General features: G+C 65.5%; 1 protein-coding gene across 2 annotated transcripts in view; it reads left to right on the top strand.

Moving 5' to 3' along the window:
* SLIT1 (slit guidance ligand 1) overlaps positions 1–17858 on the top strand; it is a 166603-nt gene that overhangs the window by 130038 nt on the left and 18707 nt on the right. For both annotated transcript variants that reach the window (XM_038410981.2, XM_038410982.2), the window contains exons 15-26: positions 12–35; positions 778–922; positions 1159–1233; positions 1761–1904; positions 2623–2766; positions 4064–4230; positions 4983–5115; positions 7132–7200; positions 10093–10164; positions 10515–10586; positions 13948–14019; positions 15212–15375. In XM_038410981.2, coding sequence (XP_038266909.1) covers positions 12–35; positions 778–922; positions 1159–1233; positions 1761–1904; positions 2623–2766; positions 4064–4230; positions 4983–5115; positions 7132–7200; positions 10093–10164; positions 10515–10586; positions 13948–14019; positions 15212–15375 — 1281 coding nt within the window. The remainder of the gene's footprint in view (positions 1–11; positions 36–777; positions 923–1158; positions 1234–1760; positions 1905–2622; positions 2767–4063; positions 4231–4982; positions 5116–7131; positions 7201–10092; positions 10165–10514; positions 10587–13947; positions 14020–15211; positions 15376–17858) is intronic.

The raw sequence follows: 17858 nt of genomic DNA, 5'->3' as shown, positions 1-17858 counted from the left end.
TCTCTCCGCAGCCAAAGAGCAATACTTTATCCCAGGTAAGGACCGCGCAGAGCCTTGCGGGCGGGAGCCAGGGCTGAGGGGATGTGTCTGCCCAGGGACTGTCCATGGGCCTCTCTCGGAGGGGCTGTGGTTTGCCATGTGACATCCTGCAAGGTGCAGTCACTGAGTTCCTGGGTACCTGGGCTCTGAGTCACTGGGTACGGTGCCACGCAGGACTCCCATGGCCCGGCTCTCCGGCCTGGCACAGATATTGCCACCCACTGCTGGCACCCTGGGGTCCGGCTCCAGAGGTGGCGAATGGCCTTTTGCTAAGCAGTCAAAGGCCCTAACCCAGCCTGGCCCATGCCCCACACAGCCCCACACACACTGGCATGGTGCTGGCGCAGGGGCTGGGATGGAGATTGAATGAGAGAAGAAAACCAGCCATGGCCCCTCCCCACGCCTGGCTGCCAGGCACTGGCTGGGCTTCTAGCAGAGAGCAGCTGGGGGCTGTGATCTCAACCCCCATGTGGGGCAGAGGTGGCCCTGAACCCCCCAGCCCAGGGGCCTGATCGCTGCAGGGAAATGGCATCTGTTCCTAAATCCCGGGGGAGCAGGAGGTGCAGTTCCATGCCCGGCGGCAGCTCCAAGCACGGCAGGCTGCGCTGCCCCCTGCTGGCCTCGCTGCACTGGGGCAGGACTGTGTCAGGCCAGCCCCCTGCCCCCCAGCCCAGTGCCTGCCCCTCAGCAGGGCGGTGGCTGGCGTCCTGGCCCTCCCCGGCGTGTCTCTCGTGGCAGGCACGGAGGATCACCAGCTGAACAGCGAGTGCAGCAGCGACGTGAGCTGCCCCCCGAAGTGCCGCTGCGAGGCCAGCGTGGTGGAGTGCTCCAACCTGAAACTCTCCAAGCTCCCGGAGCGCATCCCGCAGGCCACGGCAGAGCTGTAAGGGCCCCCGGCGGCTCCCCGCGCGCTGGGCGTCCTGCCCCGGGTCTGTCTGTCGCACATGCACTCGCCTTGCCAGAGCCCTGCGTAACGCCCCCGCCCGGTTCAGTGCTGCATGCGTCACACCCGTGGGGGGGCTGGGGGGCTTCCTTTATCCCTCCGGGGGGGCCGAGCACAGCCTGGGCCTCATCGTTAGCATCTTTGTTCTTCTCTTCCCCGCCTCCCCCACCCCCCAGACGCCTGAACAGCAACGAAATCTCAGTCCTGGAGGCCACGGGGCTCTTCAAAAAACTCCCACACCTGAAAAAAATGTGAGTGCAACCCCAGCGAGTCCTCGCGGCCACGGTGAGGGCATGGGAGACACTGCACACAGGGCCGGGGAGCGGGGCACGGCCAGCGGAAGGGAAAGGCCGATGCTGCATCATTTACCTGTGGAACTCGCTGACACAAGATGTCGCTGAGGCCACGAGCTGAGCAGGAGTGGGCATTTCTGTGGCTAGTGAGAACAGCCAGAGTTACAGTAAACCTCCCATTCCAGGGCACAAGCCAGCCTCTCACGGACAGGGGCCAGGAGGAACCGCCCCCCCGACCGGTTATTCTACTAGTGCCCACTAGGGGGTGCCGTGCACCTTCTCTGCAGCAGCTGGTGCTGGCCCCTGCTGGACGGACGCCCCCAGCCTGCCTGTGTTCCCACGGCATGTAGGACCGGCCGCCCCCAGGGGACAAAGGGGTGGGACCCAGCAGGTGATGGCCCGCAGTGCACAGGGGTGGCTCTCAGGGGGGGCTGCACCCCCCCATCCTCTACGTAGGCCCAGCTGCTGCTCCCCTCTCTCTCCAGCAACCTGAGCAACAACAAGGTGACGGAGATCGAGGACGGGGCCTTTGAAGGGGCAGCGTCCGTCAGCGAGCTGCACCTGACGGCCAATCAGCTGGAGTCGGTGCGCAGCGGCATGTTCCGGGGCCTGGCAGGGCTGCGCACCCTGTGAGTGGAGCCAGGGCCAGATCTCGCGGCGGGGGCTGGGGGGGCTGCGGGCGGGTTTCACTTGCTGCCTCGTGCCGTCCCCGGGCCTGCGTCCTCCCTCCCGGTGCCGCACCCCGCCCTCACGCTGCCTGCTGCTTAGATCGGGCCCCTGCAGCTGCCCCGGCAGGCGCGACCCATACGGCTCTCCCCACTCGGGGCAGCCTCCCACTGCACCCCCTGCCCTGGCACAGAGCCTGGTCATTGCTGCTTCTGTCTGACTGCTGCCTGCCGCCCGCACTCACCCCGGCCCTGGGGACAAGAGGGAGACCCCCCACTTACCCCAGTGCTGTCGGGGCAGGAGGGTGCCCTGTGCCTGCTTCCTCCCTGCTGGGGCCAGGAGGGATGGGGAACAGCCGGGGAGTGGCACCCTCTGGCACTGCCCCCGCTGCGCTGACGTGGGGCATCTGTTTCCTGCTGGTCTGGGCCAGGCCCTTTGCTGCTTCCCCGGCCCCAGCTGGCCTGAGTTTTTGGGGCTGCTCCTGGGGGGTCCGTGCACACAGTGCCCTGTGCACATGGCTGTGCCCCAGCCCCTGGCAGGGCAGGGCTGAGTCTCACTGCAGCGAGGATTCCTGGGTGGCAAGGCGGGCAGCGGGCGGGTGCGGCTGGCATGGCGACAGGGAGCCAGGCCAGGGCGCTGCTCGTGGGGCCGTTAACCTTCCCACTGCTCCCTCCCTCCCAGGATGCTACGAAACAACCGCATCAGCTGCATCCACAACGACAGCTTCACGGGGCTACACAGTGTGCGCCTGCTCTCACTCTACGACAACCAGATCAGCACCATCGCGCCCGGCGCCTTTGACACGCTGCAGTCGCTCTCCACACTGTGAGTCGGGACATCCCCGCGGTCCCTGCCGTGCCCAGCCAGCTCAGCCCGGCCTGGGGACCCTTCCCTCCCTCTCCCTGCCTGGCTGACGACTCGGCCCCGCTGGCTCTGGGCTCTGGGGTGGGTGATGCTGGAACGATGGGGGAGCTGGCTGAGGTCACTCAATCAGGGTGAACTGCAAACAGAACGGGGCAGAGAAACCCCACACGCTGGTGGATATTCCAATACTTAGAGTTACCAAATCAACCCAAACAGCCTCTGTATCACCTCCCTGGGTACTCAGACGTCCACACAACGCAGTTCCCTTAAAGTGCCAGCCTCAGGTCTCCGTCCAGACACCCATGTCAGATACGATGATGGTTACTGAACATCTTATCTCATCCTATAAAAGAAAAGGTTCTCCAACCCCAAGGATCAGCCACACACCCAGGTCCAATGATAACTTAGATCATACCCAAAATACACGCTGGAGCCAATTCTTGTTAACTAAACGAACATTTATTGAAAAAGAAAGGAGAGAGAGTTGGTTGAAAGATCAATATACAGACAGACTTGAATTCAATTCTTGAGGTCCAGGTACATAGCTGAGATGGTGAGTTTGTAGTTGCCAAATGTCCTTTTAGAAATAGGCCACAGGTTACAGTCCAATGTCCATATTCAGGGTGACTCCAGTCAGCGACTGGGGATCTCAATCCTTGTGGCTCAGGGTTTCCCCTTCTTGAAACCCAAAGCAGATCTGAGATGAAGGATCGTGTCCCAAGGCTTTTATACATTTCCAGCAGCCTCTTGGCCTGAGAAGACAATAGGCTCAACCTTCCTTCTCCCAAACATCCTGGCAATTAGCAGAGGGTAATTTATCCATTAAACAGTTCAGATACAGGTTACCACAACCTTCAAAGAGACATAGACAATAATACTATTTCACTCAAGTATATATTAATATTCGCTTTTTGGTCTTTGAATCAAAGCCATAGCCATAGCCAAGACTCGTTTGCTGACATCACAAGCCCTGAGCACACGGCTCCCTTCTCTCTCTCACAATGCCGGCTGCGTTTCACAGCTCGCTCCATTTCCATCTCTTCCTCCCCAGTCTTTAAAGTTCGGCCCTGGGACAGGTCAGTCTGGGAGTTCGTTAACTCTTTCTGGCGTGTCACCTTTCAATGAGATATTATATTACACTCATAACATCACAGATGCGCACGCCTGAGGCTTGGTCCAGGCCCCGCTGGCTCGGGAGCTGGGAGCCACGGGGACTCCGGGTACCACATTAGCCCTGCGCTCCCTCTCTGCTGCGCAGGAACCTGCTGGCCAATCCCTTCGACTGTAACTGCCGGCTGGCCTGGCTGGGTGACTGGCTGCGGAGGCGTAAGATCGTGACGGGGAACCCGCGCTGCCAGAGCCCCGACTTCCTGCGGCAGATCCCGCTCCAGGACGTGGCCTTCCCCGACTTCAGGTGTGAGGAAGGTAACTCACAGGCGCCATGGGGCTGAGTGGGGTGGTTGACAAGGGGTCACCCCCCAGCAGAGTCCCCCGGCGGGTGCTTTCCGGCTGGCCACGTCGGGCCCCGCTGCCACCCAGCACCGGTGGTGCTGACTCTCACACCAGCCTCTCAGTCCTAGCTGTGCCACATCTGGGCCGCACCCCGGCTGGTTTCAGACACAGAGTGGAGGCTGGCGCTGGGACACTGCCCAGGGCCCAGGCATGCGATTCAGCAGGCGGGTGGCTGAACCGGATTAACTCAGGCTGGGGAGTTAAACGGGTCCCAAGGGCGGCAGGGACAGAATTATTTTGATTTTTAGCCTTGGTTTGGTTTCGATTAAGGGCACACGAGACTGAGGAAAACCTGCCTGTAGTGCTGGACCCCTGGACCCCCGTCTGCTCAGTTTCCCAGAGAGACGGTGAAGGGGTGACTTGATTACGGCCCACAGGTATCGCCATGGGGAATAGGCATGGGGCGGTGGGCTGCCGTCCAGCTGAGGAAGGTCTAACGCAACCCAGGGGCTGGAAGCTGGAGCGAGACACCTGCAGGCTAGAAACCAGGCGTGGATCTGTGCCAGGGAGGGGAAGTAGCTGTTGGAACAAGTGACCCGGGGGTGGGTGGATTCTCCAGCATGGGATCTGCTTTACGGGCTTTTGGGGGGCAGGCACGGCGCAAGGCCCTTCAGAGCCTGGATCTGGATGGGCCCGTTACTTGCTGTGCCCCCCCCACTTTGCAGGCCAGGAGGAGACGGGCTGCGTTCCACGGCCACAGTGCCCTCAGGAGTGCACCTGCCTGGACACGGTCGTTCGCTGCAGCAACAAACACCTCAAGTCCCTGCCCATGGGGATCCCAAAGAATGTCACTGAGCTGTGAGTGTCCCAGGGCTCGGCCCAATTCCTCTCACCGCCCATCCCGGCCTCGGCTCATGGGGCAGGGAGCCTGCGGGGCCAGGCCTGCTGGACACAGAGAGAGCGGGACAGATTTCCCAGCAGGTGCTGGGAGGAGGGAAGGGGTGACAGTCATAGAACAGCCAGACCCGCCTGCTGCAGCCGTTCCCCCCCAGAGTTCATGGTGACACCCTGCACACTCAGGCCAGCTGATCCGCCCAGCAACAGGCCCAGAGCTGCGTGCATCGCACACTGGTGTAAATCCAGAGGGACCCCACTGGCTTCAGTGGCATTTACCCCGGCAGCCCAAGAGCGGAGCCTGGCCATGGAGTGGAGGTGTGAATTCCTGCCCCAGGAGAGGTGCCCAGGCCAGCACTGGCCCAGCCAGCGGGCTGACAACAGCAGTGTCGTGAGTGGGGGGGGCTACCCCGAGCCAGAGGGGATTCCCCCTCCACCACAGCGTGTGAGAGCCCAGTCCTGTGAACGCTCCCTGGTGTCCCGGGCACAGCTGGGCACGGCTGGGCTCGGCCGCACGTGGGTGCTGCGGGAACGCCTGGCCCAGACGAAGCTGTTTGCGCTGCTCCAAGGAGGGGTCAGGGTAGTGCCACGTCATTCGGGCCCCGACCAGGTGTGTGACCCGCCCGGTGGGAGACGCGGGGGGGCAGGAAACGCAGCTAATGGAGGCTGCACATTAAAGTCGGGGGGGGCATTAATTATTCACCCTCCCGTTAGCTGTTCCTGCTCCTGTGACCCCCCCTCATGCCCCATAATTAAACAGGAGCAGAACAAATCCTCGTTAGCAATGGGGTGCCCCATGTGCCGGCTGGGACACTGGGGCGGGGCCGTCTCTCTCCGGGCGTTCGTGCAGCACCCGCTGCCACTTCGCGCTGCGCCATAGCGATGGGCCTTGCTCCCGGGGGGCTGCTGAACCAGCACCAGGCCCTGCCTGTCTGCACCGCAGGGCGAGCGGCCGACCTCGGGCTCCAACTTCCTACTCGCCCGAAACGGATCACCCTGCCCCGCCCCTTCTCCAAGGCCCCGCCCCTTCTTTGAAGCCCCACCCACCAGTCCCCCTCCCTCTGTTGCTCACTCTCCCCACCCTCATTTTCACTCGCTCATTTGCACTGGGCTGGGGTGCGGGGCCGGGGGGCGGGGGAGGGCTCTGGCTGGGGGTGCAGACTCCTGGGTGGAGCCAGAAATGAGGGGTTCAGGGTGTGGGAAGGGCCTCTGGGTTGGGGCAGGCAGTTGGGATGCAGGAGGGGGTGAGGGCTCTGGCTGGGGCCGGGGATGAGGGGCTTGGGGTGCAGGACGGGGCTCTGGGCTGGGGGTGAAGCCGAGAGGTTTGGAGTATGGGAGGGGGGTCCAGGCTGAGGCAGGGGGTTGTGGTGTGGGAGAGGGTACGGGTTCTGGGCTGGAGCAGGAGGTTAGAGTGCAGGGGGGAGGTAAGGGCTCCAGCTGGGGGTGCAGGCTCTGGTGTGGGGTCAGTGATGAGGGATTTGGGGTGCAGGAGGGGGCTCCAGGCTGGGGCTGAGGGGTTCCAAGGGCAGGAGGGGGATCAGGCCTGGGGCAGGGGGTTAGAGCCTGGGAGGGGGTTAGGGATGCAGGTTCACCTCAGGCAGCTCCTGCAAGCAGCGACATGTCCCCCCTCCGGCTCCTACACGCTGCCCTGCCCGAAGCGCCAGCTCTGCAGCTCCCATTGGCTGGGAACCACAAACACATCCAGCCCAGCCCACCTGGAGTCTCAGACAGACGCCACACACACGTACACACTCCTGCACACTCACACACATGTGCCCCCCCATGGTCAGAGCGGGACCCTGATCCCCTGCGTGGCTCTGACAGTGCTCCGCTCAATGTGGTGTTGGGGGGTCTCTGCACGGACGGACCCCAGGGCCGAACTGGGCGCGGTTGGTGCTGCACCCCACACGTGAGCCCTGCCTGTGCACCGCCTCCTGAGCCCAGCCCCGGTGGGTGATGGGCCTTCGTTCTCTCTCGCAGTTACCTGGACGGCAATCAGTTCACGCTGGTCCCTGGAGAGCTCTCCTCCTTCAGATCCCTGCAGCTGGTGTAAGTATCCTGGCCCGGCTCTGCTGCTGCGTGGGCCCCGGTGGCAGGGATCCCATGGGCTGGGCTGGCTGAGACTCGAGCCGCGAAGGCCGGGCAGTGCACGGGGGCCGGGGGAGCGAGCCGGCCGGTGTCTGGGCGCTCGCTCAAGGCCGTGGATCCTGGAAGCCGTGACAAAGCTGGGATCAGCCCTCGGGGGCTCCTGGGTCCAACCTGCCGCTTCTCTCGCTGCCAGCGTGGAAGGTTTCTCAGCTGCTTTCCCACAGAGGGCCGGTGAGGGGCAGGGACCGCGGGGGCCCGGCTAGGCAATGACAGGGCGTGTGCTCTAGCCAGCCCAGGGTCTTCTGCCCATTCACCCCCAAATTCACCCCCTCTGCCCCGTCCCTGTCCTGTCCTGTCTTTTCCCTGCCCTCGTCCCAGTCCCACGTCCCGTTCCCACGGCACCCTGGGGAAGGGCTGTGAGCCTGTTAGAAATGCAGAGACACCATGTCCCAAGTGCCCACTCACTGGGACTCTGAGCTGCCGAGGACCTGGCTGGTCAGAGCACCGAGCCTGATGCTGCCCTTTGCTGTTCAGGGCATAGCCCAGCACTTCTGCAGAGCAGCCCCCAGCGCCTCACGTTAGCACCCAGAAAACCGGGCACACACCCTTAGTGGCCCCTTTAAGTGACTTGCCCAGCATCTCACAGGAACTCTGTGGCAGAGGCAGGGACAGACTCCAGTTCTCCAGGGCAGCTTCGGCTGCGTTAACCACGGGATCGTCCTTCCTCCTCCTGCAGTCCCCGCCTCGCTCACCGCACAGCCAGCGGCTCCACCAAACGAGGCAGGTCCCAGCGGCAGCAGCCTACATCGCTGCCCAGCCCTGAGCCAGCCCCGGAGCAGGCCCAGCCTGTGCGCTGGCAGAGGCGGGTGCTGAGGGAGAACAGCGCGTGGCCCTGTCAAACGGAGACCATCCGTCCCGCGCACTGAGCCATGGTGGAATCACAGACCGAGAGGGGCACTGGGGGCCAGGTGCTAGCCCAGGGCTTGGGCACCTCTATCTCCGTCCCCTGCCCTGTGACTGGAACAGGACCGGGGTGACTTGGGCCCCAGAGGAGATTGTGGGCAGAGGGCAGGCAGAGGATGAACACGGTACCAGCCGCTCCGGTGCTGCAGGATCGGGGCCATGCTAGTCCTGGAGAGAAAATGCATCTGTCCATGGGGGTGAACGAAGGTAGCACAGGCTCTGTTCTGGCGTTTCCTATCGGCCGAGCACTCGACTCTGCAATTTTCATATTGTTCTTTTAACCCAGTTTTTAGCCCTGCCAGACGCAGTCTCCTACCCCCCAACAACCCGAGTGCTCTAGGGCCAGGCTCATCAGTCTCCTTACCCTGATCTACTCCTGGGCAGACCATGTCTTTTTCTCCAGCCTCGTTCTCAGAAATGGCTTGACTGGTTTGGCTAAAACTTTCCCTGAAAATTCAGCCTGAGGCAGCCCCTGGGGAGGAAAGTTTCAGCCCCCATGGTTGAAGTTTGGGAAAGTTATAAACAACTGAAAATTAGGGCTTATATTGGGAAGTGTCGGGGAACCTTCCTGCTAGGTGGGTGCTCCCAGTCCCTTGTCTGAGAAAAAACAACTCCCTTCTCTTTGGAGAAACTAAGAGTGACCCCCTGTAATGCTTTTTCTCCATCGCAGACCCCCAACACCCCCTCAGGCCCTGGGGTGAGCTTCTCAGCCATAGAGTCTTTTGGTCCTTCTGTCCCGGCCATCACAGGCCCCAGAACCTCGCCCACCCGCTCCTGTGATAGACCCCTGACCTCCGGCTGAGTCACTGACATCCTCAAATCATGGTTTAAAGACGTCAAGTTACAGAGAATCCACCATTGACACTAGTTTAAACCTGAAGGCAACTTCCCCCCCACCCACTCCTCAGGGTCTCTGCCAGTCTGTCCTGGGGGGAAATTCCTTCCCAACCCCAATATGGTGACCAGACCCTGAGCATGTGGGCAAGACCCATCAGCCAGACATATGGGAAAGACTCTGGGAAAGACACATGGGACTCTGTAGTAACTCAGAGCCCCCCCCATCCAGCATCCCATCACCGGCCGTTGGGGGTATTTGCTACTAACGGTTGCCGATTGGCCATCGTGGGCAGTCCCGTCACACCATCCCCTCCACACACGTATCACACTCAGGCTTGAAGCCGGTTCGGTGTTTTGAACCACAGTAGCTACGTACCCAGCGGAGCAGCCCCGCTCTCCTCCCTAGGGCTTGTGCCCGCCACCCACACGGGGCGAGTGGAACCTGCATCACCACCCCCTGCAAAAATCACACCAGGCCACAAACAGTCACGATGCTGGCTTAGCGCCCACGAGGGCAACCAGTGAGTACATCCGGTTGCCTTTCCTTTGCCTCCTGGTGCCGGCACGGGGAGGGGACGTTTTCAAGCTTTGCTGTGCAACCCGGAGGGCTGGAAACTAGCGTAGCAAAGTGAATGCTCAGCTCTGCAGCTGGGGCTTCACGAGAAACACCAGCAGCCAGGAGACTTGCCAGTGACGTGAGCATTGGCAGCACTGGTTAATCGAGTGGCACGTGGTTAAACTGCCACAGGAAACTTCTTCCTCCTGGAGCTGCTGGCGCGTCATGTCCCGGGGCCCCAATGGACGAGGGGAGCCCACAATGGCAGAGGAATCACATCACCTGCAAGGCACCCAGGGTGCTCACACCACAGCGCCCGCCTGCCCTAGCCTGGCCACGGGGTGGCATCTCCTACAAAACCACGGTTCCTTCCCACTGCCCCAGCCCCTGGGGCTGCGCCCACCATGGCGTGTGAAACCAGCCAGCACCACCCCACAGGTTGGGGGGAGGCCGAGAGCCCAGCCCAATTGACACCCTGCTGCACTCGTGTTTTCCAGTGACCTGAGCAACAACAAGATCAGCTCCTTGAGCAACTCCTCCTTCACCAACATGAGCCAGCTCACCACCCTGTAAGTCCCGGCCTGATGGGGAGGGGGCTGCAGCTACTGACCCACTGAGGGGTGGGTGGGCAAAGCCAGGGTGGGGCTGCAGAGAGTAGGCTTGGCTCTGTCTCCAAACGGAGCCCACCTGGCTTGCTGCTGAGGCCTCTGGGTGCAGTCCAGGGGCCGGTTCCTGTACGAAGAAGAACCATCATTAGCGGCACCACTGGAGGGTGCCCAGAGGCAGGGGGTGCCAGGTGACTCGCGAGGCATAACGTAAGGGGTGAATGGCACGGGAGCCGGGGCCCCGGCCCGTCGCCGGGTGCGTGTCAGCGCTCAGGGGACGTGACCGCGTGTTGCTTCCTCCTCTGTGTCCCTAGGATCCTCAGCTACAACGCCCTGCAGTGCATCCCTCCCCTGGCCTTCGCCGGGCTCCAGGCGCTCCGGCTGCTGTAAGTATGTCCCCGTGCCCAGGGCGGTGTCCTGCCCTGCTCACAGCACGGGGCCAGGCGGGGCCCAACTGGCACCTCCGTGGCGCTGTCAGTGGCCTGCTTTGGAGAGGTGCTGAGCACCCACAGCTCTGGTGGTGAGGTGCGTGGTGTGAGGACGTGTCCCAGCTCGGCTCAGCCGTGGGGGGCTGGGGGAGGTGCCGGGCGGACTCGGTGCTGTGCCAGGGAACGGGGGCTGGGGAAGGTGCCGGGCGGACGCGGTGCAGTGCCAGGGAACGGGGGCTGGGGAAGGTGCCGGGCGGACGCGGTGCAGTGCCAGGGAACTGGGGGCTGGGGGAGGTGCCGGGCGGACGCGGTGCAGTGCCAGGGAACTGGGGGCTGGGGGAGGTGCCGGGCGGACGCGGTTGCAGTGCCAGGGAACTGGGGGCTGGGGAGGTGCCGGGCGGACGCGTTGCAGTGCCAGGGAACGGGGGGGCTGGGGAGGTGCCGGGCGGACGCGGTGCAGTGCCAGGGAACGGGGGGGCTGGGGAGGTGCCGGGCGGACGCGGTGCAGTGCCAGGGAACTGGGGGCTGGGGGAGGTGCCGGGCGGACGCGGTGCAGTGCCAGGGAACTGGGGGCTGGGGGAGGTGCCGGGCGGACGCGGTGCAGTGCCAGGGAACGGGGGGCTGGGGAAGGTGCCGGGCGGACGCGGTGCAGTGCCAGGGAACGGGGGGCTGGGGGAGGTGCCGGGCGGACGCGGTGCAGTGCCAGGGAACGGGGGGCTGGGGGAGGTGCCGGGCGGACGCGGTGCAGTGCCAGGAAACGGGGGGCTGGGGGAGGTGCCGGGCGGACGCGGTGCAGTGCCAGGGAACGGGGGGCTGGGGAAGGTGGCGGGCGGACGCGGTGCTGTGCCAGGGAACGGGGGCTGGGGAAGGTGCCGGGCGGACGCGGTGCAGTGCCAGGGAACGGGGGCTGGGGAAGGTGCCGGGCGGACGCGGTGCAGTGCCAGGGAACTGGGGGCTGGGGGAGGTGCCGGGCGGACGCGGTGCAGTGCCAGGGAACTGGGGGCTGGGGAAGGTGCCGGGCGGACGCGGTGCAGTGCCAGGGAACTGGGGGCTGGGGGAGGTGCCGGGCGGACGCGGTGCAGTGCCAGGAAACGGGGGGGCTGGGGGAGGTGCCGGGCGGACGCGGTGCAGTGCCAGGGAACGGGGGGCTGGGGAAGGTGGCGGGCGGACGCGGTGCAGTGCCAGGGAACTGGGGGCTGGGGGAGGTGCCGGGCGGACGCGGTGCAGTGCCAGGGAACGGGGGGCTGGGGGAGGTGCCGGGCGGACGCGGTGCAGTGCCAGGGAACTGGGGGCTGGGGGAGGTGCCGGGCGGACGCGGTGCAGTGCCAGGGAACGGGGGGCTGGGGGAGGTGCCGGGCGGACGCGGTGCAGTGCCAGGGAACGGGGGGCTGGGGAAGGTGCCGGGCGGACGCGGTGCAGTGCCAGGGAACGGGGGGCTGGGGGAGGTGCCGGGCGGACGCGGTGCAGTGCCAGGGAACGGGGGGCTGGGGGAGGTGCCGGGCGGACGCGGTGCAGTGCCAGGAAACGGGGGGCTGGGGGAGGTGCCGGGCGGACGCGGTGCAGTGCCAGGGAACGGGGGGGCTGGGGGAGGTGCCGGGCGGACGCGGTGCAGTGCCAGGGAACGGGGGGCTGGGGGAGGTGCCGGGCGGACGCGGTGCAGTGCCAGGGAATGGGGGGCTGGGGAAGGTGGCGGGCGGACGCGGTGCTGTGCCAGGGAACGGGGGCTGGGGAAGGTGCCGGGCGGACGCGGTGCAGTGCCAGGGAACTGGGGGGCTGGGGGAGGTGCCGGGCGGACGCGGTGCAGTGCCAGGAAACGGGGGGCTGGGGGAGGTGCCGGGCGGACGCGGTGCAGTGCCAGGGAACGGGGGGCTGGGGGAGGTGCCGGGCGGACGCGGTGCAGTGCCAGGGAAACGGGGGGGCTGGGGAGGTGCCGGGCGGACGCGGTGCAGTGCCAGGGAACGGGGGGCTGGGGGAGGTGCCGGGCGGACGCGGTGCAGTGCCAGGGACCGGGGGGCTGGGGGAGGTGGCGGGCGGACGCGGTGCTGTGCCAGGGAACGGGGGGCTGGGGAAGGTGCCGGGCGGACGCGGTGCAGTGCCAGGGAACTGGGGGCTGGGGGAGGTGCCGGGCGGACGCGGTGCAGTGCCAGGAAACTGGGGGCTGGGGGAGGTGCCGGGCGGACGCGGTGCAGTGCCAGGGAACGGGGGGCTGGGGGAGGTGCCGGGCGGACGCGGTGCAGTGCCAGGGAACGGGGGGGCTGGGGAAGGTGGCGGGCGGACGCGGTGCAGTGCCAGGGAACTGGGGGCTGGGGGAGGTGCCGGGCGGACGCGGTGCAGTGCCAGGGAACTGGGGGCTGGGGGAGGTGCCGGGCGGACGCGGTGCAGTGCCAGGGAACGGGGGGCTGGGGAAGGTGCCGGGCGGACGCGGTGCAGTGCCAGGGAACTGGGGGCTGGGGGAGGTGCCGGGCGGACGCGGTGCAGTGCCAGGGAACGGGGGGCTGGGGAAGGTGGCGGGCGGACGCGGTGCAGTGCCAGGGAACGGGGGGCTGGGGGAGGTGCCGGGCGGACGCGGTGCAGTGCCAGGGAACTGGGGGCTGGGGGAGGTGCCGGGCGGACGCGGTGCAGTGCCAGGAAACGGGGGGCTGGGGGAGGTGCCGGGCGGACGCGGTGCAGTGCCAGGGAACGGGGGGCTGGGGGAGGTGCCGGGCGGACGCGGTGCAGTGCCAGGGAACGGGGGGCTGGGGAAGGTGGCGGGCGGACGCGGTGCAGTGCCAGGGAACGGGGGGCTGGGGGAGGTGCCGGGCGGACGCGGTGCAGTGCCAGGGAACTGGGGGCTGGGGGAGGTGCCGGGCGGACGCGGTGCAGTGCCAGGAAACGGGGGGCTGGGGGAGGTGCCGGGCGGACGCGGTGCAGTGCCAGGGAACGGGGGGCTGGGGGAGGTGCCGGGCGGACGCGGTGCAGTGCCAGGGAACTGGGGGCTGGGGGAGGTGCCGGGCGGACGCGGTGCAGTGCCAGGAAACGGGGGGCTGGGGGAGGTGCCGGGCGGAAGCGGTGCAGTGCCAGGGAACGGGGGGTGGAGCCGGGCGAGGGGCAGGGCTGCCGCCATGAGCCCATGGGCTCCTGGTCCGCTGACTCCAGGTGGATGCAGCCTGAATGTCTAAGCTACCTGGGTGTCCCTCTGGGCCCCGTGCTGGGCGGGCGCATGCCTGGCTCTCATGGAAATGCATGGGCTGCCCGGTGGCACACTCTGGCCCTGTGTTGCCATGAGCGTTGATCGCAAGCTGCCGGCACGCTCTGGGCTCAGAGCCTCTCATTCCCACAGGTCTCTGCACGGCAACAACATCTCCAGCCTGCCAGAGGGCATCTTCGCCGACGTCACCTCCTTGTCCCACCTGTGAGTAGCTCCCTGCGCCCGACTACCCCGGGAAGGCCCCACGGTGCCGGGCCAGGCTCCCCACAGAGATCAGAGATCGCAGACAGGCCCCAAAGAGCAGGAGACAATCACTGCTAGGGGAGTGGGAGTTATTTCCTTCTGGGGTCAGCGCCATCAGGCCCCCCCTGGGCCAGGTTCCAGCGTCTCTCTGTAGCCTGGCGGGCGACACGTGGCCGAGGCCTTGCCGTCACCGCGGTGTGAGCTGGGCCGCGAGTGCGGGCCCCAGCCATGCCCCTGGCTCTCTGGCTCGAGGGCCGCTGACGCAGGGCCCAGTAAGTGCAGAGGGGACTCGGCTGCTCCGTGCTGCTGGTGCGCTCCAGCCCCTCTGTGCCGCGGGGCCGTGCGGCTGCTCTCACTCCGGGCGAGTCGGGAGCAGCTGCCTGCATCCAACGGCAGCTGAGATCCCCCGGCAAACCCCTGGCATCGGGAGTCTTGCTGGGAATGACGAGAGCCAGTGCCCCAGCTGCTGGGGCCTTTCAAATTCCAGAGCTGGGCTCCCAGCCGGGGGGCGAGAAGTGACCTGGGCACCCATTGGCTACAGGAGAGACCGTGGCGGGGAGACCATGGCAGGCGGGCAGCCAAGGGCCGAAACCCCGGTGAGCAGGAAGTGCCCGGGCCTCACACGTCCTGACGTGCCCTGAGGCACGGCCTGGCCCGCAGCCTCTGCAAGCTCCTAGGAGAAGGGCCCCAGAGTCACCACCTGGGGGAGGGGGGCCCCAGAGGGGGTGCTCAGGGAATGGCGCCCGGGAGCCGGGACTGTCTCCTTCCCAGGGCACCGTGCCCTGGGCCCTCAGAGCGCTCGGTGTCGAGCCCCAGAGACGCCACTCGCCTGGCTCTGGGGAAAGGGGGGCTCCCGCCTGGCCAGCAGGTGTTGGAGCAGCTCCCGGCTCTGGGGCTGGAGATGGATTTGTGGGATTTGTGGTGTGCCCCCTGGAGGAGGTATTGTGGCACTGCACCCTTGTCTTCCCCACACCCGCGGGTGGCGGGAGAACCAGCAGCTCCCTGTGAGCGCCAGCCCTGGGAGTTGGCCCTGCCAGCTGGCCTCGCTCAGCCCAGGGGCTGCGAAGGGAGTGGGGCCAGGCAGGCTCGTCCCGCCCCGGGGCCAGGGGCCAGGTCTTGCCGACTCACCTTTGCTCTTGTCTCCCCTGTGCAGCGCCATCGGGGCCAACCCCCTGTACTGCGACTGCCACCTGCGCTGGCTCTCGGGCTGGGTCAAAACGGGCTACAAGGAGCCTGGCATCGCCCGCTGTGACGGCCCGCCTGACATGGAAGGCAAGCTGCTGCTCACCACCCCAGCCAAGAAGTTTGAGTGCCAAGGTGAGGGGCCCGTTCAGCGCCCGGTTACTGGGGGCTGTGCCCCGCAGATGGGCACAGACAGGGTCCCGTAGACTCTGACCCCTGCCCTGCTCTGCCATGGCTGTCCCCCTCCCCCCGCAGGTTAATGCTGGAGCAAATGCGCCGGGTGGGGTCACTGCGGGCAGGGGATTGTGTGCCATGGTGGGTCCCATGCAGGGCTGGGACCCGGGGGGTCCTGAGTCCGATGCTCAGCTCTGAGACACCTTTTCCATGTGGCAAAGCCCCTCCCGCACCCTGTGCCTCAGTTTCCCTCTGCTGATCCTGGCCAGCCTCCTGGGCTGCTGCGAGGGTCAGAGATGCTAGGGCCAGGAGGGACCCTGCCGAGCAGCCCATCTGACGTCCTGCACAGCACAGCCGGAGAACCTGCCCCAGATTCTGCCTCCAGCCCAGTCACACTGGATACGTCTACCCCTGGCCGCAGCAGACCCGGCTCAGCCGATGGGCTTGCAGCGCTAAGCATGGCTGTGTAGACTTTCCAGCTCAGGCTGCAGGACCCTCCCCCTCCTGGGGTCCCAGAGCCAGGCCCCAGACGTCTCCCCAGGAGTTTTCCAGCCCCGCCAGTGGAAAGCAGCTGCCTGATTGCTGGGTGGACGTGCCCCTGGCTCAGCTGGAGTGTGTCTGTCAGGGCAAAGAGTCCAGCCACGGGCTGGTGAACCCCCCGTCCCTCGGTGGGTTAATTCCCTGCTGGGTGGAAATGGGGTTCACCTTAGTTCTAGTCGGAATGGGTCTGACTTCAGCTCCGGCTGCTGGCTCTGACTTGGCCCCGACGTAGCGAGTCAGGCCTCCCTGGATAATGCGGGGCCTGGCAAAGGGGCTGTGCCGGGAAAGGTGCCTGTCTGGAGAAGGGCAGCTTTGCTCCCTGAGCAATGCCAGGGGCTGCCAGGGCCTGGCTTGAACTGTCTGTGACTCGCGACTCCTGGCCCATGCCGGCCAGTGGGTAAGTCTGAACCTAGAGGATCTGATGGCTGCAGCCCTGCTTCGGTCCAGCCAGAGCAGACCCTCAGAGGGGAGAGAAGGACACACTGTGGAGATGGCTAACACTGGGTCAGACCCTAGCAGGGCCCAGGACCGGCTATAGCTAGTCACAGTCAGTAACCAACCCCCGGCACTGGCCGCAGCGTGGTAAACACCCGGTGCCTCGCCAGCGCCGTGCAAACACACCCTCGGTGCAGGCCACACCCCGGGGCTCTGCAGCCACTGAGCTAACCAGGGTTTGCACCTGCCCCAGCTAGTTCAGCGAGTGCAGACACTGCCTTGTCCTAGTGCCTGTCCCCGCTGTGGGGTTGGGGGTCCCTGGAGCCCTGACCTGGGGCCAGTCCCCAGCACAGCCCAGGGCTGGGCGTTTGCACCGTTACAGCCCCACAGGGTGAAAGGGAGACGGGGGCCTGGGGCTGGGCCAGCTGGTCTCATGTTCTCAGGACGACTTTGACTCCCCGACAGCAAGAGGCACCAGTTCAGGCCACACTCTCCAATGAGGAGCAGATATTTATAGGGGCGAAAGGAGCCCCCACCCCGAGGGGGCAGAGCCAGAATTCCAGCAGCATGTGAGACCCCAGGCTCCAGGGGCTGAGCCAGATACTGGAGACCAGGACAAGACCTGCGGGGGGCGGGGGGGCTTATCCCACAGCGGCTGCACTGGCCCATCGGAGACCGGCCATGGACATGATCCAGCCATTGCCCTCTTCCACTGGGCAGTCGCTACCCAGAGACCACAGAGGGGCCCTTTGAGGTCTCATATGGCAACCGTGTGACTCTGAGAAATGAACCCACCCTCGCTAGGCCAGGAAAGCCCCCCCCCCAACCCACCCCTCGTGGCCAGCTGGAGAGATGAGCCAATTTTAACCTCTCGGTCCCAGAGCTGGCCCACACTGCACTGACCAAACAGGGCTTGAAAGAAAAGAGCTGGAAGGAAACCCAGCGCGGCTGCTGCCGCTGGGCCAGGCCTGGAGCTTTACAAACTGTCCCAAAGAGGGTGAGACTCACCCCGCCAGGCGTGGGCCCCTCTTCAGCCCAGCGGGTCAGCGCTGCCCCCGCTTCCCCCAGGATTGGCAGGGATTGAAAGGGAGCCACTCAATCTAGCCAGAGCTCCCGTTCGATGGGCTACAGGCTTGGCTGATAATGCTCATGGTGTGGACGTGCTAGTGGCTGAGGGCCCACGACACTGCCATTACAAACGAGAACCCCACAAATTGGGCTTGGCACATGGGGACTGGGGCAGGAGCTGGCTGGCTGGTTGGTCCCCAACGTGACTGACTGGGGGATCGGCATGGGGTGGGTGTGTTGCCAGTGGGGGCCCTCGGGGATGGGTTCTTGGCCCTACGCTATGTAACATCTGTATCGGTGACCTGGCGAACCCACAAGCGCTGTCACTAGCCCCAGGTGTGCGGTGACTTGGCAAGCTGGGCACAACCAGCAGGAGCAATAGCAATGCGAAGAGGGCTGAG

This window comes from Dermochelys coriacea, chromosome 7 (genome assembly GCF_009764565.3).
Source record: "Dermochelys coriacea isolate rDerCor1 chromosome 7, rDerCor1.pri.v4, whole genome shotgun sequence".
Classification (NCBI taxonomy): Eukaryota; Metazoa; Chordata; order Testudines; family Dermochelyidae; genus Dermochelys; species Dermochelys coriacea.
This window is presented reverse-complemented; position numbering and strand designations above follow the sequence as displayed.